The sequence below is a fragment of the Ambystoma mexicanum genome, chromosome 14 (genome assembly GCF_040938575.1).
Source record: "Ambystoma mexicanum isolate Mex_15411 chromosome 14, UKY_AmexF1_1, whole genome shotgun sequence".
NCBI classification, from domain to species: domain Eukaryota; kingdom Metazoa; phylum Chordata; class Amphibia; order Caudata; family Ambystomatidae; genus Ambystoma; species Ambystoma mexicanum.
The window spans coordinates 539,016,097-539,043,370 of record NC_090940.1 but is presented as its reverse complement, the minus strand read 5'-3'; the positions used below and the strand labels follow the sequence as shown (position 1 = coordinate 539,043,370).

Sequence of the window (27,274 nt, the reverse complement as noted above, 5' to 3'; positions counted from 1 at the left end):
GTGCAGGAAATGTTGACCCTGCTAGGGAAAGGCGCTATAGAACCGGTGCCGGTAGCGGAGAGGAACAAGGGATGGTACTCTCCATATTTCCGAATACCCAAGAAGGATGGAGGACTGAGACCCGTTTGGACTTGAGATACTTGAACAAGTTCCTTAGGAAGGACAAGTTCAAGATGGCCACACTTTCTCAGATCCTTCAGGCCCTCCAACTCCAGGATTGGATGGTGTCATTGGACTTTCAGGATGCTTATTTTCATGTGCCAATCCATCTCAAGCACAGAAAATACCTGAGGTTCGCATTTGGCGGTTCTCATTATCAGTTTCGAGTTCTGCCATTCGGGCTAACCTCCGCCCGAGAGTTTTCACCAAACTGATGGCAGTGGTGGCAGCGAGTCTCAGGAGAGGGGGACTCACGTCTACCCCTACATGGACGATTGGTTGATCAGTCCTGGATCATCTCAACGTCACCTGGCACACTTTTCAGACTGGGCGTCCCCCTCAATTACAAGAAGTCCCATATGACACCTTTTCAAAAGCTCCACTTCATTGGAGCTGTACTGTATGCATCCTTGGGAAAGAGCTCGCCACCCGAGGTGAGGGCTCAAATTCTACAGATGGTTTCCGAATTTCAAAGTGCCCAGCGTCTCCCGCCTTTCGATTTATTTTTATTTTATGATTTTTTTTTTTTTTTTTTTAGGTTGCTCGGCCTCATGGCATCCTGCATTTTTCTGGTGCCAGAGGCTCGTCTGAGAATGATATCCCTTCAATGGGCCGTCAGGCCACAATGGTCCCAGTTCTCAGGAAACATGTCAGACCTACTTCAGGTTCCAAGCAGGGTCGCACAGGATCTCCTGTGGTGGGCCTGCAAGGACAACATTCTGAATGGAGATCCTTTTTGGAAACCATGGCCAGAGATGACAGTAGTGACACACGCCTCACTCACAGGGTGGGGAGCCAACATCAACGATTTGACAATCCGCGGTCGATGGGCTCCATCGGAGTCCAAACTACATATCAATCTTTTGGAGCTGAGGGCAATCGGACTTACGCTCAAGGCTTTTCTGCCCTCTGTACAGGGAAAGAATGTCCTGTTAATGACGGACAACACAGTGGCCATGTACTACCTCAACAAGAAAGGTGGTGTAGGGTCAGTACCACTGTGCAGAGAGGCAATGCAGCTCTAGTATTGGGCAATTCGGGAAGGAATCTCTATGAGCAGTTCAATTAGCCGTAGAAGAGGACACTGTGGCAGACACTCTGAGCAGGCAGAGCACAGTCACCCACGAATGGGAACTATCTTAGGAAATCCTTCAAGAGATCTTCACCCTTTGGTTCGCAACCAGTGTCAACCGGAAATGCGAACTGTACTGCTCCAGGGAATTTTCTCCAAGAGGAGCTCTAGGGGATGTGTTTGTAGTGGACAGGGAGTTTCCACTCGTGTACGCATTTCCTACAGTCCTCGTAATTCCTCAGGTGCACAGGAGGTTGAGACAGTTTGGGAAACACATGATCCTAATGGCCTCGGATTGGGCCAGGAGGACTTGGTACCCGGAACTTTCGGACATGTCCATCTGCCCTCCAATACATCTTCCACTAAGAGAGGACCTTCTCTCCCGAGAGGTGGGTCGGGCTTCTCCATCCAGAGGTCAAGATGCTCAACCTTCACGCTTGGTTTCTGAAAGGCTGAGATACAAAGATTGGGACCTCTCAGATGACGTAATGGAGATTTTCCTTTTGGCCAGAAGGCCAGCTACAAAGTCCTTGTACCGTTGCCGTTGGAACAAATTCTGCAACTGGTGCAGAAACAAAGATGTAGACTTTTCTATGCAAAACCTCCGGAAGTGTTATCTTTTCTATTACCCTTAGCCAATCTGAGGCTCAAGGTTGAAACTAATAAGGGCTATTTTTTGCAGCGCTATCCATCTTTAAGCGCTCGTCAGAAGAATGTTCCTATTTCAAATTCCCACTGGTGACACAATTTCTAAAGGGTCTCACCAATGTGTTCCTCATTTCCAGGTTCCAGTTTGGGACCTTAATATGGTTCTAAAATGTCTAGTGTGTGCACCCTTTCAACCTTTATATTCATGTACGTTAAGGTTAACTTTTAAAATCATACTCTTGGTAGCATTAACCTCAGCCCGTAGAGTGAGTGAATAGCAGGCACTTTCATCCTAGCCTCCCTTTACTATCTTCCACAAGGATAGGGTCGTTCTGAGGGTTAAGCCTTCATTTTTACCCAAAATCATTTCTGATTTTCATGTAGGGCAGATAATTGTATTGCCCACTTTCCTTTCTATTTTCCACCTCATCCTGGCAAAGAGGAGAAGAGATTACATAGTTTGGACCCACGCAAGTCTCTGACCTATTATATATCTAGGCTATCCAAACTTCATATTGATGAGCTGTTTATAGGCTATACAGGTCACAAACTGGGTCAGGCTGTGACAAAACATACCTTCTCCAGGTGGATCATTCTGGCAATTTCGGAATGTTACAGACTAATGGGCAAGGATCCTCTGGAAGGATTAAGGGCCCATTCCACCATGGGCATGGGTACCTCTACAGCCCTGCAAAGGAGTGTACCGATCAAAAGTATTTGTGAGGCATCTACGTGGTCTACTATTCACACGTTCACAACGCATTACAGGATGGAAGGATAGGAAAAGCTGTTCTCCATTCGGTTCATGAAAACCATTGAAATCTAAATTCTTACTCCCTCCACCAAATCAAACACTGCTTTGGGAGTCTATCAAAGATGAGGAATACGTGGGAGGACCCAATCCATTCGAAGAACAAGTTACTTACCCCTGGTAACGTTCTTTCGACCTACCCCACAGTAGAATTTCCTATGCTATTACAGCTTTCGCACCTTCAAAGTTTAGTACAGTCAAACCTGTGGTTATGCAGTTAGTTTCTACTGTAAGAAAAAACACAGAACTGAAGCCAACGGGTGCTGCACGTGCTATATGTGCCTTTGATTACATCGTCCTCGAGAAGGAGGCCCTCAAAGGACATTGAGTCGACTACATCGACGCACAGTGCCCTCTGCCGAAAAGAATATTCTGAAGCAGCTGAAGCTGGATATTGAATATCAAAGATGAGGAATACATGGGAGGAACATCCTGTCGAAGGAACATTACCAGGGGTAAGTAACTTGTTTTTCTGATTGCTTGAGCCTAATTGAACTTTCCCTTGATGTTGGTAATCGCAAAGACAAGCTTTCAAGGCCAAAAACAGTTTACCTTTTTGAACCACTTAGACTTTGTGTGCCTAAAATACTACTACCCTATAGCCCCCATGTGAGGCGATGAAAAGACGGATCTAAAACAGTGCCCTGGTCTATATGCATGACCCTTCAATTTACACATTGATATAGAACAATATTTAGATATAAAAATCTTAAAAGGATTACTGCACATTGCCCACTGCTTGCCCCTGGGCCTACCCCGAGTTCTACAAAAATGTACTTGGAAGGGACATTAGTCAACAGTCAATGTTCTAAGAATGGCCCTGGTTTAACATTTAGGAACTCAATTAGGAACTAGTACCACCAAACTTCAGCAAGACTAAATATGTATAGAGGATACCATTACCCGTATTCTGGGTTAAGAATTCAAATGGTGCCAACATTCTATCCAAATATATGTGCTACCATATATTGACTATTGTGAAGTCGGCCGATTTGACTATGAGAGAGACTTTTATGGCGAGACAGGTTTAATAATTACTTTCTCTACATTTTCTTATCTCAAAACGACATCTGAATTGTATCATACATGCGTCCTTCACCTACATATCTGGAGCAATCATGGGTATCATAAGGCATAGTGAGCTGTGTTGTCCTTCACAAATTCCAGAGCCTTTGGGATTTTTTCCTCCACGTGGTCTTTTCAGTGGTCTTTGCAATATCAGTAAATATATATTTTCGAAGAGTACTTCTTTTAATTTTCAGGATGTTTAGCTGGTCTGCGTGGACTGTGGATCGTATTGCAGTCGCTCTCTCTCCCGGAGAGGGAATTTGCTTTGTTTGTCCGCATTTCCATCTTTGTTTTTCATCCTCCATCATCAGGGTGGCCATATGACCTTTGGGAGATACAAATGAAAGGTCTGTTTACTTGAGATCTATCCTTGCATCATCCCCATTCTCCATGTAACGGTTGATTCTGTTTTCTTTCTGAACTTTGAGCAGGCGGAGCAGGGGGAACTCCGCCAAAGCCACACAGCCTCGGGAGGAAGAAAATCTTGCTCACAGGGGGGAGGACTCCCTCCCTGATTTCAAAGACATCTTGTAAGTAATTGCACAATAGCCTTTTCTGAGGTATTTTGGTCTCTTTAGATGGCTTGCGAAAGTCTACCCAGCACTTATTTGCCCGTGGAAATAGGTATTTAAATTTATAAATCGGTAGAAGCAGTAAAAAGCGGACTATAACATTCTGGATTTTTTATGTTCTTTTGTACCTTTTTAACACAGATTCTAAAGTAATCTTTATACTTTTTTTTATATTCTCACTTTTCATTTCACGTCTACTCATAACGTTTTTAGAAGCAATAGTCACCCCCCAACAAGAAAGCTGGGTAGTTAGTTGACCATCTTTGGAAATGGGTCTAGTGGGAGATCATGCTTTCAGCTTGGTTTGCTTTAACCCCTTAACAGCGACGCATTGCTTCAGCTAGCCAGCGTGTGTGCATTGCTTTGGCACGGCTGCTTACATGATTCTGATATTTGCTGCATTGTTTGAAATGGCAACTTTTGCTGCTCAAATGTGACTAAACTGCTTGTGTGTTTCTCATTCTCCAACTCATCACCCAGCTTCTACTCCTTTGTCGCATTGTCAACTTCTAGACATGATGATCACTGTAAGGACTGTTCATATGTCATTGCTCCTTCGTGTTGCCGGGAAGGGGAAAATATTTTACCATCTTCTAAACAGTTGTGTTCAGCACTTTTTTTGTAAAATGTCCCCCATTGCGAATACGTCTGTGTCACTGCCAAAAGACATTACAACTCATGTTTCCGAGGGGGCAGATTTCAATCCATGACATTATTATACAGGTGCACATTTTGAGTGAGAGTAATCAGATTTACTTTCAAGAGAACGCCATATTATCTAACCAACTTATTTTCCCACATTACACCTGGAAAATTCAGTCTGGGAAGCTTGAGGATTGGGAGAATTTGTTTTCAGTCTTCTTTCGCGAAGCAGAAAGGTTTGACATTTTGTGAAATGTTTTGGCTGTGTATTGTTTTAGATTTTGTGTGGCATGTAACATTTGTTCCAACCGGACTATGGTGCAATAGTCTGGTAATCCTCAATCTTAAATGAAACCCATCATTCTTGAATGCCGCAGGGAAAAACCGAAGAGTTCCAAGGTGCATAGTTTCAAAGCTTTGACACCTTATAGAGGATAAACCAATTAAGGATTTTAGGAATTTTAGGCTGAGCCTCTCTGCCTCTTGGATTGGCTTTTTGGGAAAAAATATGATAAAAGGCAGTGCAGGTTCCTTGAGTATAGTATTGCCATATAACTGGCTGCAGGCATCTCCTGTGAAGAATCACACACCCATGTTTATTGGTAACAGGGCAATTTTTCTGAATGTTATTATCAAATCTTAACCTGATCCTGACCCATCCAAGAGCACTGTTTTTGCAGCTGAAAAATCAGTTTTGACAGTGAATGCCTGGCGGAGCCAATCACCCACCCTCTGGATGTTTTGGCCACCAACTTCCATCATCTCTCACTCTAGACAACCTGGATTGTGCGGATGGTAATTGCAGGCTGGTTGGCTACCCATGATTTAGAGTATATCACGAAGACTCAGAGGATTGTGTTCTAGTGGCTGGCTGGCTTTAATAGCAAACCTTTGTAGGTACATTTGTGCAAGAGTATCTGTGGTTATGCGTCATAGATAATAGTCAAGTTTACCAGATAGGTGACAGCCAAGGGTTGCACATGTTTTGCGATTGGATATATTAGCATTCATGGCTAGCTCTTTCTGCACCTATTAGCTTTCAAAGCATCTTCTTTGATGGTCCGAGTAGATGGCCTTGCACTTGCAACCCATAGGACATGTTTATTTCTTTGTTTTTTTGGGCGATTTGCATGGTGCCCGCTTCCATTCCAGCCACTTTGAAATGCAACCGAGGTAAGGGAATGGGGTACAGACAATTTATCTTTTGCGGGCATTGGAAGATGGGAGAGTGCAGAAATATCGTAGGGCAATAAAAGAAGTTGCTAATATCAAAATTCAAGGAATCCAATAAAGGAACCAGTGCGAGGAATAGAAAAGTGGCAAAGGGGAAGGTTAGCAGGAGGCTTCATAAAATAACATTCATCCTAGAGTAACTGCACAGCCCAGAGCCTTTTCTAAAGAGGGCTTCTTTAAGTCTCTTCCTGAAGTGAGTGTGATCTTTCTCTGTTCTTGAGGTAATAGGCGTAGGGTCCACACCTGCAGCTTCATGATCATACACGTATGAGATGTTGAGTGGGTCTTGACAAAGATTTAAAAACAGGCTTCCAGAAACTCAATACTAATGCCCCCTTTTTCTTAATGTACTGATCACAGGCTGTCAAAAATCATCAGTAAAGTATTCAACTCTGGTTCTGTCTCTGTCAACGTTGAATACGTTGGGATTTCTCCATTGAAATTAGCTTTCAATTTCCATTTTGAGGAAACCTTGATAATTGCAAAGCGGATCACCATTTCCAAACTCTTCCCAGTTTGAGGTGTTATTTCTTAAAATGTATTTGTAGCGGTTTCTCTTCCATCTGCTTCTGGCTGCCAGTCAACATCCTCTGTTCCATGACCTTTTCTGTGCCAATCTTACTGTGGTATCTGTCTCGACTTTCTAGTTCTCATGCTGCATGAATGTACACATCCAAATACATGCATATGATTAAATAAAAGGCACCATAGGTAATTTTTTTCAAATATGTTAGAGGTGTAGACCGGGTAGGGCCTGAGCGGGCAAGACCCACTCGAAATCTGCGTGGGAATTTCAAAATGATAATGTCACTGCAGCGGGCCCAACTACAGTAGCTTCAGGCCCTACTTGTTCAACAATTCTGGCTACGCCTCTGACTGAGGTTCCGAATGTGTGTATGCAATTCATTGAAGTGCACACCATGCTGCTTTTACCGCCCCAAACTTCTACTTGCGTTCAGTTGAAAATATCTGATCAACGGACAATGCAGAGTTCCGTCAGTTTGCTTGTTTCTACGTCTTAACTCTGTCTGGAGGCTTTGATGTGTTTGAACACTTTAGGTTTGGGACAAGATGCTTGATTCTTAATTTGTATGTCCCAAGCATTGCTAAAGTTTCGCCTGTCTGTTGGAATGTCCCTACTTCCTTCCTGATAGTTCTGTAATTCTGTTCCAGAGACACAATATACTATTTGAACTCGTCTAATGTTCTCCCATTACCTATCCCACTGCACTTTGTTTTCGTAAGAGTTTTGTGCGGAACTATACATTTCATAAGAACGGGTCAAAAATAGGCCTCTTCCGACCTTGTTCCACTTGGATCTCCTGCTCACCGCTGCATGTCTACATTAACGCATTATCACCTTCTAATAATGCAAAGCTCATGTTTAGCTTAACTCTCCTCTGAATGTCCACGGCTTAGTAGCGTTGCAGATTTCCTATAGGGGGCTATATGGGAATATACACACTTTGGATGTCACTGTACCACTTTGTGGAGCTAATTGTGCTTTATTAGACAATTATGTGTTGTTAAAGTATCCACCTAACCCAAACCATTTTCTGTATTAATTACCAGGACATCAGCCATTTGAACAGATCATCACATTATTTTGTATCACTGTATATATCCCGATCTGATAATATATTTCCTGCATGGTGAAAGGCTTGTTACTGGTGTCACATATGTTACTAAAAATGTGAAGAATGTGAAACAGATTTATGTTAAAACGTACACAAAATTCTAGTGGGTGTGTCACTCGGACAGGCATGGAATTATCTTGATATACACCAGTACTCCAAATAAGATTTTGAAGTGGTAGTATTTTACTACCCATTTTTGAACATTGGGAGTAAAATGATTTTTTAGGAAGTAAAAACATATGAGTCCCGTTCCCGATGGGAGTATTTTATAATTGAGTAAACACATGTTCAACTGTAAAACAGAAATGTTTTTGTGAGAAATAAGTCTCTGCACCAAGTTATTCATGCACATTAAAAGATACATTTGACCTCTTCTATAATTATAGTCGGTTCTTCCTGTGGTACTACATGAACTACTGTCCAAACACGCCCATGCATCTGTTTGGGTGAAACCAGGGGCACAGGCTCTGATGTTTCCATGTCCCATTTTTTATTGGGAGCATTTTTACTCCCTATTATTTTCTGGGAGCATATACCTATTTGTAAGGAGTAAAGGAGGCTGGTACACTTATCTGTAGGGCAAATTGGCACACATTTGTTAGAAACTACCCTTGCCACCATTCACTAAAGTGCAAGGTACTAAGGTACTCAAGTAATGGTTGTTTATACGACATGCTCAAATGCCATGAATTTGTCACTTTCCCATGAAAAATACCACTTAGTAAAAACAGAGCTAAAAAGGATATCGAAATATGCCCTAATACTTACATTTTAAAAATATTTTTTGTACAAAGAATTATTTATATTTTAACAAAGGGAAAATACCTGCTGTAAACTGACATGTTAAAACAAGGGAACTCCATTAACCCAGCCACCTAAAGTGTGCAAACAACTCATTGTCAAGCAAAGTGATGTAATCATGGCAATACGTGCTAACCTCTCTTAGCCCTAACATTCAACCATTATGCCCAAAATAACAAATGGACATTTTCACTGTTTAGTGATTTATTTTTTGTTTGCCTGTGAATTTTGTAAACACTGCAACCTATAATATTTCAAATGCTGGGTTTCACTCAATGGAGATGGTTTGATTATTACAAAAATTACACCATGTTAAAGATGCGTTCTTCATTTTATTGTCCTTCTATGTATCTTGTTTTACTGTGGGGTATTTTTTCATGTGTTGTACTGTGCACCGGTGATAACAGCAACAGTTGCCTGCACATTTTCAAAGTACCTTTCTTTGCTTCCAAGAAGTTGCTTGCTTTTGTAGGCCAGTGGCCAAAACCTTTGGCTCTCCCTATGTTCTGGGCTACGGTTCTGAACAGCCCTAGTCTGCATTGACAATATTTAGGGATTGTGAAAGTCGTAGTCCAAAGCTTATGGAGAGACACAGGTTGCAGATCCCCCCTGAAGCTTATGGTGATGTTGCAAGCCAACTCCAGTGTACTGGTTCTGACACATTATTGAAACTTTTTATTTCTGCTACGCCTAGAAGAAAAGCGGCATCACAAACGGATAAGCCGGGTGACAAAAAAGAAGAGGACAGCCAAATTGTAAGTATTCACTGCAAGATACCCTCAAAAGCAAATGATTAAAGTTCAAACAAAGTTTGCATTAGGAGGGAGTGGGCAATTGCTCTAACGAATAGTCTAGAGTTGCAGTTTCAAATACCCGCATTTGTCTTCTCACGTTTTAATCAGGCTGTCAAATTTCAGTGGCCTGTAATGAAAACACTGTTGCCTCTCTGGGGTTTTGCATATGGAGATACGGAATGAGGATCATATTGCATAATACACTAATGTACTTAACCTCTGGTGTTGGGCCTGGTGCTGGTTTACTAGTCTTCTCTCAGTGATAAGTCAGGAGTCAAACCAAGAATCAAAATACATAATTAGGAAGAGCTAAAAGCAGCTCCTGAGTATCGGGCACCCTCAAGCGGGCAAAGGGTACCCCAGTGAAGGGAAGATCCATAGCGTGTTGCCCACTCATTATGACCTGTTATGATATGATATGTTATTTATAACGCGCTTAACACCCAGAGGTTTCTAAGCGTGGACCCGGGGATCGAACCTTTGGTGCTCCGTGCCATCTTACTTCCAAGGCGAGCACCTTGCCCCTGAGCTATCCTCCAGAGACATGCTTTCAATGCCTTCCAGTCTTGCAGTAGTGCATAGTGATTCATTCTGAGTGAAGCCAGTTTCTGAAATGATCACCAGTTAGAATCTACACAGTGCTGTGCCTTGATAATTTCCTCATATTGAGGGATTACAAATGCCCAAAAGCAGACTGGATATATTTCTAGTTTTAAAATCCGGAACTCATGGGATCATAAATATGATTAAGACGCACTTTTATATCAATTCCAAAAACACCTGAAGATTATATACGTGTCAGTGTATGTGTAGGATAGCAGTTGCACTGGGAGGGGTAGGGTGGGGATTCCAAAACAGGAAATACGAAAATACAAACAAGATGCTACAACTATGCTGTCTAATGCTTGTTTGACTTCCCTCAGAAAACGGTGGTCAGTCAAAATATCGAAAACAAAATGTCGAAAGTCAATGTCGAAAACAAAACGTCGAAGATTTTTTTTTTTTATTTATGTTTATTTTTTGGCTCTAGTATATAAAAAAAGGTGGTTTGGGGGGAACCCCCCCCCCATTTCGAATAAAAGAAATTTGACTTTTTATTTTTCTACGTTTTTTTTCTCGAAATTATTACTTTAGACTGTTTTCGATGTTATCACTATGAACCTCAGAAAACAATACATAGTAGCAATAATGACTGCCCCAAAATATTGTTTTCAGCTTGCCAATTAACCTAGTTAGTTCTCGCGCTCTGAAACACTGGTGTACGAGCGCGATAGAATTAAAATATTTCATTTAGACGCAAATGTCCCCAGAAACCTTTCTCCCACCCTGAAACAACCACAAAATAAGTCCCAAACTACCTCTTCCTCTCGCACCACGGTAGTTTGTGGTTAGATAATATGCATACTCCTACGTCCCGTCCCCTTTCCTCCATACTTATGGGACCATCTCTCCGTCCTGTGGGACGGGACCGGAGCACTTTGTAAAAAGCATCCAAAAATGTTTCCAAAAATGTGTCCTTCCTCTCTTTCTTGAGCGGGGCCCGGCACGTGGCCGTAACCCCGCCCACCTTGGCTTTACCCCACGCATCGCCCATTAGTCCTTTTCTCCGCTCGTTCGGGACTGGACGCACTTGCATCCTCGGAAGATTTTCTTCCCTTTTTCCCCTCTCTGGCTCTCTAGCGATCATTTACTAGTCTGTCTACGTCGTTCAAACTAGACTTTCCAGATTGTTCCTCCTGTCACCGTCGTTTCGCGAGGGCAGATCCCCATCCTCTTTGCTTAGAGTGTTTGGGTCCGAATCACCGCTGGGACTCCTGTTTTTACTGCGACTCCCTTTCGGTCCGGGCACTTCAACGTCAGTTGGAGCGGTGGGAGGTATTGTTCCGGCGAACTCCTCCTTCACATTTTCAGGCGTTCTTCGACGAGAAGAAAAAATGCCCGGTAAGTTCTTTACTTTTCAGAGCACCCCGGCTGGGGGATACCTTTCCGGGTTCCTCTCGGACCGGGAGGAGCGTTGATCGCTCTGTCACCGGGGTTCGCCCTGAGGTGCCCGTTGGGCCTAATAATTCTACCAGAGTTTTCTCCGAGGGTTTCCATAAGGGGCCTGTGGATACCGTAGTACGCTCCGAGGCCCCTCCTGTGGGGGCTGTTTGTAGACCTAGTTCTACTGAGTCGTGGGGTACCAGAGCTCGCTCTGAGGCCTCTGTCGGCTTCCCTCAAAAATAAGACCGGGGTACGCCCCGAGGCCTTAGGTGGGCTTGTCGTTACCGAACAGATGTTCGAGGCCCGAGTAGATAAGGCTGTTACCGGACCTGGGTCCGAGGTCCCTCGTTCAGAGGCGAAAGCTACCAACAGTTCTGAGAGGCCTGACAAGGCCTTGTCGGTGAAAGCTGTTTCTCACCGTTCCCGCTCCTGCAGTGATACCAGACCTGTTGAGGGGGGCAAAGAAGCAAAGTTCTTCTTTTACGGCAGTGCCGAGGTCCTTCCTTGGAAGGTTGAGTTGGCGGTTAGTATGTCACAAAAACAGTCCCGGCCTCACAGTACCGGCTCTGCCGAGGTTCCTTATGTTAAGGCTAAAGTTAAGACCCCTGATCCATGGACGGGGACCCCTGCCTCACTTCCTCACGTGCCGCAGTTCCCCTCAGATGAGGACAAAATCGCGCTCGTTCCCGCCACGACCGCGGCGGCCATTTTGGGTGCTAACCCTACAACTACGCCATCGACTTCAGGTGTAGGGTTTGGTCCCTTGAGTGAACATAGAGTCCCTTGTACGCATCCTTATCGGCCAGTTAACGATTGGAACGCCCGGATGCCTCTTCCGCACAATGTTTTGTTGCCTGCGGGGTCGGCACCTTTGATTTATGTGGATACGTCGGTGGAGGGGCCTATGTGGCACCTTTTCCCCGTTACGTCCCTGGATTTGTCCACCTCATGAGAGGCTTCCTCAGGTTCCGAAACAGTCCCCGGGGAACTTCTTTTTCGGTAAATTTCAAACGCTTATGCGTACCGACCCCATGAGGGAATATTTCAAAGGGCTTTTCAGGGAGATATGTCCACCTGCACCTCCGGCTCCACCCGTTCCTCCGATGGTTCCGCCGGCACCCCCCTTGCCTACGGTGCCTTCCCCGACTCTTCCGCCTTTGCCTCCATTATCCCCAGTGGACAAAACAGCGCCTGACATGGCTCAGCAGGATCCTGACCTGTCAGATGACGCCCAAGGCGATCAGGACAACGAGGACCTTCCCCGCTCTATTAGAGCTTTTCATGACCGGGTACTGGACATGATGAGTTTCTTAGATGTTCCGGTGCCCGGGGCACCCGCTCCGCAGGAGGGCGTGCTTTCTGGGGCGTTCACCCTGTCTCCCTTGGAGCGTACCGGCCTGTTCTTGCAGAAGGACGTTCTGGCCAAGGTCTGCTGAGTCTGGGAAAAGCCACACTCTGGACTTTTTGTCAATAAGAAAATTGACATGAGTTACAGGCTGCATTCTTCAGAAGAGGCGGCCCTGTCGTCTTGTCCGCCTCCCTCCTCCACAGTGGTGGCTGCGGCCACTTTGCAGTCCAGGCCTGCAGCATCCTCTTCCACGGCGGCTACTCAGGTTCTGGCAAAGGAGGACAAGCTCCTCGACTCCCTCGGGAGGAAAATCTTCACCAACTCGGCCTTGCAGCTCAAGCAGGACAACGCTGAATTGATTTTAGCGGGAGCTAACATGCAGATGTGGAAAGGTCTGTCGGAGTTTGAGGAGTTTATCCCGGTCGAGAAGCTGGAAGACTTCAAAGGTGGCCTATCCGACGGCAGGGTCTTGGCCCAGGATCTCCTGGAGGCTGCGGCTCATCACGTAGACACCTTAGCTCGGGCCCTTAGGCTAGGGGTTGTTACCTCACGGCAGGCGTGGCTGCGTGGCTGCGTGCCACTAAATTTTCAAAAGAAGTGCAGGACAAGGTGTTGGACCTTCCATTCGATGGTAAGGAGTTCTTTCATTCTACAACAGATGTAGAGCTCACCAAGGCGAAGGATAGCACTCAGACAGCTAAGTCATTGTCTGTCCTGGTTAAGGCTCCTTTCAAAACCCAGAGACCGTTGTCACAAAGTTGACCTTCCTCTGGCTTTAGGGGCTTCCTCGACCGCAAATCTCGCAGAGTGGATACCCCTGCGGGGAATAACCACCATAGGCAACAACGGACGCGGTTTTTCTCCCGCTCTTCAGCCTTCTCCTCAGGTTCAGGTGGCACCGCCACCGATAAACCTACTAAATGAGGGTTTTCCGCGCTCACACGAGACCCTGGTGGGAGGACGCATTGCGTCTCATTGGGAGCCGTGGCAGACCATCACAGAAGAAAGATGGGTATTGTCAGTCGCTCGGGCGGGCTTCCGCTTACCTCTACCCCCTACCCCACCCCTCAACCCTCCTTTTCAGCTGTCGGGCTCGCCCTCCCTCAAAGTCGAAGTTCAGAAACTTCTGGACCTCAGAGCTGTGGAACCCGTTCCCTTCGGGGAGCGAGGGGAGGGCTTCTACTCCCGGATGTTTACGGTGCCCAAACCCAACCAGGCTGGCATGCGCACCATCCAAGACCTTTCCCAGTTATCTTTTCCTACCCCAAGAGAAATTCAAGATGATCACGCCCGGCCATATACGCTCCTCCTTGCAGATGGGCGATTGGCTCAGCATTGTGGATCTTCAGGACGCGTACATGCATATCCTGATTTGGATCCCACACGGAGTTATCTCCGCTTCTCTTTGGGAGAGGAGCACTTCCAGTTTCGAGTGCTTCCTTTTGGCCTCAGCTCGGCGCCGCGTGTCTTTGCGAAGATGATGTCGGTGATTGCGGCCTATCTTCGCCTCCAGGGTATCCATGTGTATCCATATTTGGACGACTGGATCTTACGCAGCCCTTGTCTGCTGGCAGCAGCGGGCAATCTCCAGTCTCTCCTTCAGCTCCTGTTCCATCTTGGGCTCTCGGTGAACTGGCGGAAATCTTCCATGACGGTCTCGCAGGACCTGATTTTCCTGGATTTTCGCGGAAACACGATCGACTGCAGAGTGTACCTGACCGGGGACAGAATGGCAGATCTGTTAACCAAGTGTCAGATGTTTGCGCAGTCGGAGAGCATTTCGGCCTGGTGGTTCCAGAGGATTCTGGGCCTCATGGCCTTGTGTGTGCTGGCTCTTCCTCTTGCTCGTCTCAAGATGAGACAGACTCAGATGGCTCTTCGGAGTTCCTGGCGTCAGGCTGTGGGTGGACCCGGATTCCAAGCGGATAATGATTCTGGATTCCATGCGAGTGGACATGGATTGGTGGTCATCTCTCAGCAACCTGTTGGGGGGCGTGGGGTTTCGGGACCCAGCCCCCATGGTGACGATCATGACGGACTCCTCCCTTCTGGGGTGGGGTGCGACGTTAGATCTTCTTCAGGTCTCGGACCTCTGGTCGCCTCAGGACAAGCTCCTGCACAGAAATCATTTGGAGCTTCTGGTGATCTTTCTGGCGCTCAAGGCGCTCAGACTGCTCATTGCCAACAAGGTGGTCCGCATACGCACGGACAATGTGGTGTCAATGTATTACATCAACAATCAAGAGGGAACGAAGTCTCCCCCCCCCCCCTCGTGTACCTGTCGTTCCAGATATGGGAGTGGGCCATGCTTCATGGTGTCTGGCTGCTTGCAGTACACATCCCGGGACAGCTGAATGTCACAGCGGATGCCCTCAGCCGGCGGACGAGTGGGAGTTGAAGGCGGAGGTCCTCTCATGGATTTTCTCGCGTTGGGGCACACCGGAGGTGGACCTCTTTGCTACGGCGGTAAACAAGAAGCTTCCTCAGTATGCCTCCAGAGGGGGGCTGGGAGCCTCCTCTCTGGGGGATGCTCTCGAGATTCCATGCCACAACATGAGAGCTTACGCCTTCCCGCCTCTGCCTCTAGTCCATCGGGCAATTTGGAAGCTGAAGAACTCTGTGAACTGTTCGCTTCTATTCATAGCCCCGTGGTGGCCGGCCAGGTTTTGGTTCTCCAACACCTGTCGGTGTATCCGCCGATCAGGTTACCAGTAACTCCCGATCTTCTTCATCAAGGGGAACAGCAGATGTGGCACCTCTCCCCACAATCACTCAGCTTGGCGGCATGGTGCCTGAGTTCAAGTCTTTAGAGCATCTTAACTTGTCTACGGATAACATGCGTATTATCCAGGCAGCCAGGAAACCCTCGACCAGATCCCAAAACAGGAGTAAATGGCTCAGGGTCTGTCATTGGTGTTTGGAGAAGCAATTGGATCCAAGGGTGGCTACGATTGACACGGTACTGTCCTTCGTGTCCTCCCTAGCAGAGTCTGGTGTTCACGTTCTGTCATGCAGAACTTACCTTTCAGCGGTTTCCGCTTATCTTTCTACATACCAATGTTCTTATTCTCTGAGTAACCCAGTGGTTAAGAGGCATTTTGCAGGCTTGACACGCCTCTACCCTCCGGTTCGTAGTCCCCATCTGCCGTGGGACCTAAATGTAGTCCTGACGGCGCTGTGCCATATACCTTTTGAACCAATGGCCACGGTGGACCTCAAGTACTTATCCTGGAAAGTGTCCTTTCTGGTTGCCGTTACGTCAGCGAGGAGATAGTGAGCTCCAGGCCTCGTCAGTGGAGCATCCTTTCTTGGCCTTTCACAAGGACAAGGTAGTCCTGCGGACAAACCCGGCCTTTCATCTGAATCAGTCGATCTCCCTACCGGTCTTTTTTCCAACCATGCCTCAGAGGCTGAAAGGGTTCTGCACTGTCTTGATGTCTGAAGAGCTCTTAAGTTCTACCTGGACAGGACTTCCGAGCTTAGGACTTCTTCTCAACTTTTTGTGACCTTCGGTAACCCTCAGGGTAAGCAGGCGTCTAAGGCGACTATTTCTCGGTGGATCGCCGCCTCATCACGGAGTCTTTCACCGTCCAAGGGCTGAAACCTCCTAAGGGTATTCATGCACACCTGGTGCGGGGCAAGGCAGCCGCGGTTGCTTTTCAGAAATATGTTCCCTGGGAGTCCATCGCTAGAGCAGCTACTTGGGCCTCCCCATCTGCTTTTTGTAAGCATTATTGGCTTGACATGAGCTCAAGAGCTGATGCTCAGTTTGGTCAGGCTGTGCTGAAGAACCTTTTTCAGTAAGGGGTATTTCTATCCACCCGTAGTTCCTGTTCGGAGTGCTTAGGAATCTCCCATGAGTATGGAGGAAAGGGGACGGGACGTAGGAGTATAACCACGTTACTCACCGTAGTGACCACCTTACTCCTAGTCCATAGTCCCCTTTCCTCCATACGCCCGCCTGCTGTCTCCTCTAATAAGGTTCCTCTGTTATTGCTAATAGGTCTCTGACCTGGCGATAGAAAAGGACTGATGTGCGACGCGCGGGGCGGAGCCAAGGTGGGCAGGGTTACGGCCACATGCCGGGCCCCGCGCAAGAAAGAGGAAGGACACATTTTTGGATGTTTTTTACAAAGTGCTCCGGTCCCATCCCATAGGACAGAGAGATGCCCCATAAGTATGGAGGAAAGGGGACTATGGACTAGGAGTAAGGTGGTCACTAGGGTGAGTAACCTGGTTATTCTAAAATAGCTAATGTCTGAGAGACATAGCAAAAGATTCCACGTTGCAGAGGAAACCCTCTACACTCTGTGACCAGATCCCTTGCAAATAGCATTTCCCTGGAGGGTCAAAATCTAATAAGAGAGAAAATGCACATGACCTTTTGCTCAGATAATTGCTGCCCCATGACCATTGCGAAGGAAACTTTGGATGAGTTACTGCTCTTCATCATGAAACTGGTTAATGGCTCCTCATAAGGTTTTATCCCAGAGTAACTAAAGATTACTTGGATATTCTCACTAGTATACTTTTTTTTTTTTAAAAAACATTGGACCCTGGAGTAGCGTCAAATTACTGCAAATATCGAGTCCTACATTCCTGGCAGGCAGTCAAGCTTTTGTAATCCTATTGTAAGTACCACTACTATTTATATTTGGTCGTTTAAGAGTTGGCCTTGCCTTACCAAACATCATTTGGCCATACAGCCATGGCCATCACAGGCTCAAAAAATGAATACTGCTATCCCCCCCCCCCCCCCCCCCTCTATACGGGCTACAATCTCATCATTGCAGGTCCTGCAGAATACTATTGGTCAAACAATGGTCCATGCATTCTCTTTTGCACATAAAACCCCCAACACTTTTAAAGTTACACTGGCTTCCATTTCAAGCCTGGATTGTATTAAAAATTTCTAACGTAACCTGTAAAACAGTGCACCAGAACACACAAATATCTGAAAAGTTAGATTGCTTTTTATTTCCCAATTTTATCAATAAGTTCTTCATTAAATCAACCTAAATTGTGCATGGCAGGGAGCAAGTCTGTTACTGTTCAAGCCCCCTTTTCCTAGAAATTATAAATTACTAACATACTCTTAGTCCTAGTCCCCTTTCCTCCATAATGCATGGGCGTCCCTTCCAAGAGACGGGAGACAGAACTTTTTTCACCAGAAAAAAACCTTCCCCTTTAAATTTAGAGGCGCATGGGGGTGCGGCCCAGGGAGCATGCGCTGCCCTGACTCTGCCCTCCGGCGCCACACCTCAGTCCCCATGGACTCGTCGACAATAGATTAACATTGCCTAATGACACCAGTACTATGGGGGGAGGCTGGTGGGACGTATGGAGGAATGCAGACTGAGTAGTCACTACAGTGAGTAACTTATAATTACTCTTACGTCCTGTCCCCTTTTCTCCATACTGCATGGGCGATTACAACAGAGTGTAGCCCCAGGGTGGAGAGGAGACCCTCCTTAAGCAAATAGGTTTCTAAGAACCGCCTCTCCGAAAGCCGTGTCTGACCTAGAACCGTCATCCGAACAGTAGTGCTTGCATAAAGCCGAAGGGGGCCCATGTGGCACCCCTGCTTATGACTTGCCTGGGGACATGTCGCTGAAAAGCGATGGCCGTTGGGGCGTGCATGTTGGCTGGGAGTGGCTTGTGCTGTCCCTCGCAAGCTTCTTTGATGGCCAAGATCATCCAACGGGCTATGGAGGCCATAGAGACCTGATACCCCGGTCTTCATCCGCCGAAGGTGACTAAAAGTGCGTCCGACTTCCGGAAGCCCTTGGTCCTGTCCAAGTAGAATTTCAGGGCACGCCTGACATCGAGGCAGTGCAAAACTCTTTGTGCCTCGTCTTTGGGCTCAGCAAAAAACGTAGGTAGCACTATTTCTTCGCTCAGATGGAATGCGAAAGGCACCTTCGGCAAGAATGCTGGGTGTGTCCGCAGACTACTTTATCCTTGTGAAATGTAGTATATGGCTCTGAGGCGACCAGCCCCTGGATTTCACTGATTCTGCAAGCCGAGGTTAGGCCAACTAGCAGGGCCGTCTTAATGGTGATCAGCCTGATGTCCGCGGACGCCATTGGTTCAAATAGTTTGTGCGCCAGGGCACCCAGAAGTATGTTGAGGTCCCACACGGTTGTGGCCTCTTGATGGGCAGGTAGAACCTGGCGAGTCCCGTCAAATGTTTCTTGACAATCGGGTTGGAAGAGGAAAAAGTCTCCTCCTCTGAGTTTCTGTAAGCCCCGATGGCTGCCAAATAAGTGTGGCAAGTGTCTACTTGCACGCCTGAGTGGGCAAGGTGCTCTGAGAAGGAGAGCATGTCGTCCAAGTCACGTGCAAGGGGGTTGATACCCTTAGAGTCAGCCCAGTGGCAGAACCTTGTCCACTTGCTCCTATACTGGGCCCTGGTAGACTTGCTCCTGGCACCCTGAATGATCTCTAGGATAGCCTGGGAAAGGCTGAGGTGAGCTAGCGTGACCTGTTCAGGATCCACGCTGTGAGGTCTAGTTTCTGTGGTGTGGGGTGGATGACCCTGCCCCCCTGCTGCACCAGAAGATGTGCTGGTCCTGTCGGAAGGCGAATGGGTGGCTTCTCCGAGAGAGAGAACACCTCTGAGAACCATGGCTTGGCCGGCAACCACGGTGCTATTAGAATGATGCTGAGGTGGCGAGATTCCTTGATCTTGCATATCACCCTGTGTATCAGTGAAGTGAGCGGAAAGGCGTATGCTGTCATTCTGTCCCACTGAATCTGGAATACATCGCCCAGGGAGCCTGGGCCCTGACCTTGCCAGGAAGCGAACAGATGGCACTTCCTGTTGTCCCAGGAGACAAAGAGATCCCAACTTGTATAAGATTTCCTGCAGAACTAGGTCGTTCAACTGCCACTCGTAGTTGTCTGCCCCCAATCTTCTGAGCCTGTCTGCCTCCAGGTTGGATTTCCCCAGTAGGTGGACAGCCGTGAGGTAGATGATGTGCCCATCCCCACATGCCAACTGTGAGCCTGCATAGTGGGAGGGATCTGGTACCTCCCTGCTTGTTGACGTAGAACATGCTGGTCTGAATGAGGACGACCTTGCCCTCGATAACTGGAAGGAAGGTTCTTAGCGCCGCCAGATGGCCTTCAGTTCCAGCCAATTGATGTGCTGCTCCTGCCGGGTCCAGGTGCCATGGACACAGTGGTTGTCCAGGGTGGCCCCCCCAACCCTCGAGAGGAGTCTGTGGTAATGGTGACCTGCGGGGTAGGTTGCCGGAAGGGCTTGCCCAGCCGACGGTTGCAGTCCCTCGACCACCATGTGAGGTCCGGGTGAAGTGATGGAGGTACGTTGATCATCTCTGACTGAAAGCCTCGCTCCTGGTTCCAATACGCTGCAAAGTGCAGCTGTATCCTCCTCATCTTTGGTCTCATGTGGGGGACGGCCAAGAGGAATGCTGCCATGAGCTCCAGCAGGTGTTGGTACCACCAGGCCGAGGTCACTTCTCTGCTGAGTAAGTGCGCACTGACCGTCTTGAGGGCCGTGATTTTGTCCTCTGAGGGAAAGTCTATCGGAGCACGTGTCCAAAATGAGACCCAAGTAGGTCAATCTCTGTGTGGGCTCCAGCAGCGACTTCTTGAGCTTGAGTGAAAACCCCAGCTCATGCAGTGTGTTCATCAGAGCGTGGGAAGTATGGTGCACTGCTTCCGGAGATGTAGCCCTGATGAGCCAGTCATCAAGGTACGGATAGATGTGGTGGCCCTGCGACCTGAGGAGGGCCGCCACTGTGTTCATGAGTCTGGTAAAGACCCTGGGGGCCGAGTTGAGGCCGAAAGGAAGCACCTTGTATTGGAAATGGTAGCCCATGATCCTGAATCATCGAAAGGAATGATGAGGCTGCCAGATTGAGACGTGTAGGTACGCGTCCTTAAGATCCAGGGAGCACATCCAGTCTCCCTTGCACAGTCTCTCCGCTATCAAAGCTGGCGTAACCATCTTGAATTTTTGTAGACTTGTAGACTTAGGGAGAGGTTGAGGGTGGAAAGGTCCAGCACAACTCTCAGGCCCGCCTGGTTCTTTTTCTGCATGGCGAAAATCCTGGAGTAAAAGCCCAAGCCTCGCTCGGGGGCTGGGACTTCCTCCACTGCCTGGCTCTTGACGAGCGACCGGAATTCTGCCAAAAGAGTTGCTGTCCCAATCTGTGGGAGAGGAGGGAGGAGAGGCTGGAATATGGAGGCGGTATCCCTTGGATACTACGGAGAGGATCCACGGGTCCGCGAAATTCTGGCACCAAAAATGTGCATGAAGAGAAAGGCAAGGCTGTCCCCCACTGGAGCCACGTGGACCCGGAGGGGCGTGTCATGGCTTATTTCCCTCTGAGGCTGTTGCGGAGGAGGTGGACTGGAAAAAGCCTTTACCAGCCCCACTTTGTTGTTTGCGCCGATGTTGAGTCTGCAAACGGTCAGGCTGCCTGGACCGCCACTCTTGAAAGCCATGGAACCCTCCAAATGTACGCCCCTTGTCGGAGCGCTTCTGTGACTGGGTGTATGTTTTGGTCGCGGTCTTTGTCAGAATGGATAAAGACTTGGCCGTTTGTGAGCTGTTTTTGTTTTTGTTTATTAACTTGGTATGTATAAACCTGGCAGGGGAAGGTGGCGCCTTCCAGCACCTAAGAGGCTCAGAGCATGTGGTAAAGCCCCCGTTCTGAGCCTCCTGATTGGCCGCCATACCACTCTTGCCGGGAATAAATATTTGGTGGGAAGTGTGACAAAAGTGATTCCCATGGAAACAAGAGTTCGAAGAGAAGACACATTTGTTAAACTGTACCATTATTTAAACAAGCAGCGAGCTGATATACCTACATTTCATGTTTTCAAATTGTTGCGTGTAGCTAGGAAGCCAAATCGACTAACGGGAACTCATGGGTTAGATCCAAGTAAGCCACCTCAATGCACTATAAACAGCAATACAAAGAGGCTTACTGAAAACAACTCTTGTAACGAGACTGCCAAGCACATCTATTATAAAACAGGAATCTAGACAAACAATGCACACGTTCCGCAGAGCCAAGAAAACATACAAAATGCAACCACCATGTTCCTCCACTTATAATGTACAAATTGATCCCATGATCCAATATGAAAAAGTCCTGTGAAGTGCAAATAATCACAATACACGTGAATAGCACTTAGGTCAACCTGCACCTATAACATGATCACCTACGTGCAGCTAAGCCCCAGAGGCATGAAAGCATGTGTAGCCAACAGAAAGTAGCCAAGATGCTATAGACTTATGTAGTGGAAAAGGTCTTAGCTAGAAGAGTCTTAGAGATTTTATTTGTAAAAGTACGATAGATTGGGAAATGCAGAAAGAGATTGTGTCAGTGTTCCAGATAGTGGAGCTTGCTCTGTAAAGCCCTTTCCCCGACAGACTTAAGTTTGAATTTAGGGACTTCTGAAAGTCCATTACAAGATATTGATGGGTGATGCTATGAAGGCATTGAAAAACGAATGTGGCTACCTTAAATGTTACTTTGGCCTCCACAGATAGTCAATGCAAATGGGGAAATAGTTGGGGAAACGATCTCTGAGTGAGGTCCTACTGGATCAGCGTTAACAGTTGTCAATGGTTTGGAGACGCTGCACATATTTTAGAGCTCCCATATACAAGGAATTGGCGTATTCAAGTCTCGAGCCAACAACTGCTCTAGTCATGACGTGGTATCAGAGAGACCTACTCATTTGGCCGAAGGTTGTAGCTGGAGGTACTGAGAGTTTTAACTTTCAGGGGAAGGACCGTCTTGGTTGGGCATTTCTTTTACGAGTGTATGAATCTTCATCAGCTGAGTTGTGCAGCAGTTTTTCATTGTCTTGGTGTATTAGTTCTGGGGACTGGTTCACTGGCTCTGTGATCAGTGTATAATCAGTGTTCCCATCACCTGTCTGCTGGTGGGTCTCTTGGTGCGGCCTCCTGTTGCCCCAAGTCTCTGGCTCTTTGGTCACACAGCAAGCCAAGCAGATCACATGCATTGCTTTTGGCAACTAGTGCATTTTGCAAACATATAAGCACAAACTACAGAGACAAGAAAGTATCAGGAACGTGAATGGTAATTGTGAACAAAATGTACCACCATCAGGGGGGTTGAGGCAATGTACATCAAGTGTTGCACAAACAGAACTCCAGACCAAACAGGGCCACACATCTCCCGGGGGAGGAGGGAAGCAAATCATGGTTGCATTTCAAAAAGGACCTCAATGTCTCATGCGCAACGGACCGTTCCAGGTGAAGGAAAGCAAGCAGGCGAAGGTGTTTCTGAAGGGGGCAAAGTTGCATAGCCAAGAAGGTGAAAATGGGCGTTCCAAAGTGGACCATGACAAAGCCATCAAATGGCGCAAAGATCTCCCACATGAAGGTTCCCCCTCTAGCAACACTGCCTGTTCCCGATCACAACTCACTCAAAATCTGACCGGCACAGAGGAAATGGAAAGCCCTTCCTCCCGCCGGTGGATTTCAGAATCACAGCCCACGTCCTGGCAATCTTACACCTCGGTTAAAGAAATGCCCTCAGCGCCGTCCCGCCTACACACAGGCTGGCCGTAGAGGCACCAGCGCCCTGGGCAAATTGGCACCCCCCTCCACGCGCACTCCTGGTGGACGGGGAGAGGTGGGGTGAGGGGGAGGCAGAAACGCCACATTGGTTTTGTCCCTCCCTGCTCCGAGGCGGGAGCCAGGAGGTTATCATGTGAATAGGGTGCTGGTGCTCTGCATCAGCACCCTATTGTTATTAAATGTGCCCCGCCACCGCCGCGGGTGCATTTAATAACAAAAGGGCGCCTGCCGTACCTTTTCTCATTACGCCAGCTGCGGGGAAGCCCTTAAAACACTCCCACGATCTGATGTGGCGGGGCTAATGGCTCCCTGGGGACGGCCCACCCCCCTCCCCGTAAGGCCGGCTCTACCTACACACCTGTCCCCCTTACAGTCATTCAACACACTGCTGCACGCCTAACAGGAACTAAGGCATTTGACCACATCTCCCCCATCCTAACACAAATACACTTGCTGCCCACACCAGCCAGGACATCTTCAAATTTGCCTACATCACATACAAGGCAACTGCTGCCCGAACATCAGCCTAACTAGTCACAACCCTCACAGGCTCTTGGGACTCACTCCTGTAGGAGTCAGAGCACTGCGTGGATGGAGGCTAAGTGGGCACGCAAATAGAAAAGCATCCCAGTCGCAATTCGGTCTTCTCCGATGACAAGCCCCTACCCTCCAGGGAGAGGCAACTTGTATACCTAGGAGTAGCAGGTCCTAACATCCCAGTAGTATGAGATATCCAAGCTATTCTAACCTGTAACCGACCTTTCTCATGCCCCCTGTTAATGCCAAATTACTTATATAGTGTTCTTACTGCTTTCAGTTAGGTTTGCAATATAAAAACACAAATACAAAAACGGGCACTTTAGATCGGCACGTTTCGCATCTTGCCTGCCTTCTCTCCCCACTAACTCAAACCCGTACACCTCTCTGAAAGCACACATGGCACCAAGAAAAGCCCCAAATGGCAGCTGCCGTGCTATATAAGAACCATTACACCACGGATGGAGGCACATGCAATATTAGTAGGCACCAGTGCACCTAATATTAAAGCATGGCACAAGGAAAACATCCCTACGAATGACCTGCATGTACACATATATTGACAGCAGTGCAAATCCCAACTAAGGCGCTGTCCTCGTTTTTGTTCATATGTTAGTGGTTCCCTTATGTGCGCCGAGTTCCCTTCGAAATTGAAGTCCAGTCCTCGGTGTTCTTAAATCGGTGGACCTCCGGTTGTACCTCCTATCCTCTGTGTCTTTGGTGTTCGCAGCAAGCACGATCTGATGGTGGGGTGACCTCTAGCGACCACTTAGTGTATAACTGTCACTACTGCAATCTTTGTCTCTATCTGAGGATGGGGAGGTGGAGGGCTAAGGAAGCACAAAATAAAATTGCTAGGACATTTTTTTCTAGAAAAGTGCCTCATCCTGGATCTTTTCGCTTTAAAAATAGCCCAATTGGTTGTTTTGTTAGTTCAAAGGTAATGAAGCTGGAGAATTTAGACCGAAGTAGGCTTGGTGCCTGAAAGGGAGTATTTAAACTGTAGCTTTGCTCGCATCTTCAAATAGAGATAATGTAAATATAGAGCAAACAGTGAAAGGTGTAATTTTTAACCGAAGGTTGCTCAAGAAATTGAACATGCAACTAAAAAACAAAATATGCTGCTAAGTATTACTGATGCAGAGTACGATGCGCAAAACCGATCGGCAGGTGGCCAAGAAATGTACCCCCTGCATTGCATACTATGCCGCTGGCTCCAGATGCCGCTGTATACATCGGAGAGCCCAGAACTGCCAAACGGAACCTTGGGTCCTGAGGGTGCCACGGGGTCATGACTCATTTGTGTGACAAGCTGCCTCCGAAAGGTCTTTGGGCATCCACCAATCGCTGAGATCAAAGATTCCGCAAGAAACGCTGCGGTTTTTCTTTCCAAGTTTCTCAGGCTCCTCCGGCTCGGTTGTGTTTACATGCTGCAGTGTTTCTGCCTAAATCTGATTTCCTATTTGGGGCTCCCGGGCTCCCCACGGTGGGCCCGAGAGCCCCAGATGGGAAATGCTAAATGCTGCAGTGTTTCTGCCTAAATCCGCTTTCCCATTTGGGGCTCGAGCCCCAAATGGGAAAGCGGATTTAGGCAGAAACACAACCGCGTTGTGTTTCTGCCTGCCTTGGATTTCACTTTGGGTCTCCGGTGCTCCCCTGGGGAGACCCAAAGTGGTAGCCACAGTGTTTCTGCCTAAATCTGCTTTCCCATTTGGGGCTCGAGCCCCAAATGGGAAAGCAGATTTAGGCAGAAACACAACCGCGTTGTGTTTCTGCCTGCTGTGGCTTTCACTTTGGGTCTCCGGTGCTCCCCTGGTGGAGCACCGGAGACCCAAAGTGATAGCCACAGCAGGCAGAAACACAACGCGGTTGTGTTTGAAAACGCTGCGGTTTTTCTTTCCAAGTTTCTCAGGCTCCTCCGAGCCGGAGGAGCCTGAGAAACTTGGAAAGAAAAACCGCAGCGTTTTCAAACACAATAACGTTGTATTTATGTGTGCGGTCCCTTCAAAAGCGACCGCAAACATAAATGCAACGTTTTTAAAGCTGCGATTTTATTTCTAAGTTTTCCGGGCTCCTCCAGCCCGGAAAACTTAGAAAAAAAACGCAGCTAGTGCTTATTTAAAAAAAAAAAAAAAATAGCACTTACCGAGATTCAGCTGCAGCTTTCCTGCTCTGGTCTCCGGTCCCCGTCCTCCACGTACAGCACTAATGAAGGAAAAGCCACCCAGCGGTTGCTTTTGTTTACTACAGCTGGCTGGCTTTTCCTTCATTAGTGCCGCAAAAGCAAAGGCCAGCACAGGCGGGCATCCATTTCACAAAATGGATGCGCCCATGTGCTTGCTTTTGCGAATTGTGAGCTTGAATAGCTCAAAATTTTACATAGGAAGTTTTTAAAAAAAAGTGCTTTTATTTTTTTTTTTAATGTTGCCCATCTATTTTTTAAATAACATTTTTAGCTGGACTACCCCTTTAATACCAGCAGATGTTCAGGTTAATGAGGATCTGTCAGTAGGTCCATGTAATGCAGCAGGAGGAAGTGAACCCCTGTTGCTAGTTCCAGAAGTAACAGGTACTGTGCCCGAGACGGACAACGCAACATGGTCCAGACAACCACCAAATATCCCATCTGCATGTGCAAGTTCACCCACTGTGACAAAGGGCCTCATTACAAGTGTGGTGGTCTGGAAATAAGTGTGCCGGCACCCTTACCAGATCGCCATACTGCAACGATGCCGGGAGGGGCCACGGATCACCCGGCAGGCCTGACCGGCCGGGTTTTCAGGCCCCTACTGGCACGATTGTCACAGAAGCACCGGTGCCAGTGCTTCCGTTTCCCCATTTCCATGGATCCTATTGGACTCCATGGAAATGGGGAGTAACGTTACCGCCGCCACTTGAGATATCTCGGTGGCACTGGGATATCAGGTGGCGGTACGGGGTTGCCGGAAACCAATCTGAAAGAATGTGCCCGTGGCATCAGCCGGCGTGTCCTCCCTCTGAGGAAACATGGGCATTAGTAGCATAGATAGATATCCATTATTTTATTGTTGTTGCTTATAAATTCCACCTGCATTTTCAACCGAATGCTAAATTCTCAGAAATCCTTTGCTATTTTTGATAAGCATCTGCACAATGTTCCTTTAGCTTGTTTGTGCACCCTGTTTCAGAGTGATTGTCAATTCTAAGACAAACGGTGCAATGATGCAGGCTTTTTGTAAAATCTTTGAATGCAGAGGACCCTATGAGAATCTCTAACCGGCTGATATTCCGAAGGGATTCCATTGGAGAACACAATCTTCGAGTCAAATGCTGGCCACATCTGGTGCCCGAGGTCTAATGAAATACATGGCATAAGATTCTAATATTAGATCCAAGGCAGAG

The 27,274-nt window shown here is 47.5% G+C and overlaps 1 protein-coding gene across 22 annotated transcripts in view; it reads left to right on the top strand.

Moving 5' to 3' along the window:
• The window catches only part of EVL (Enah/Vasp-like), a 965,108-nt gene that overhangs the window by 856,142 nt on the left and 81,692 nt on the right, over positions 1–27,274 (top strand). For 12 of the 22 annotated variants that reach the window (XM_069637808.1, XM_069637813.1, XM_069637797.1 and 9 more), the window contains 2 exons: positions 4,190–4,288; positions 9,338–9,398. In XM_069637808.1, coding sequence (XP_069493909.1) covers positions 4,190–4,288; positions 9,338–9,398 — 160 coding nt within the window. The remainder of the gene's footprint in view (positions 1–4,189; positions 4,289–9,337; positions 9,399–27,274) is intronic. The other 10 variants (XM_069637816.1, XM_069637815.1, XM_069637814.1 and 7 more) reach the window with 3 other exon arrangements.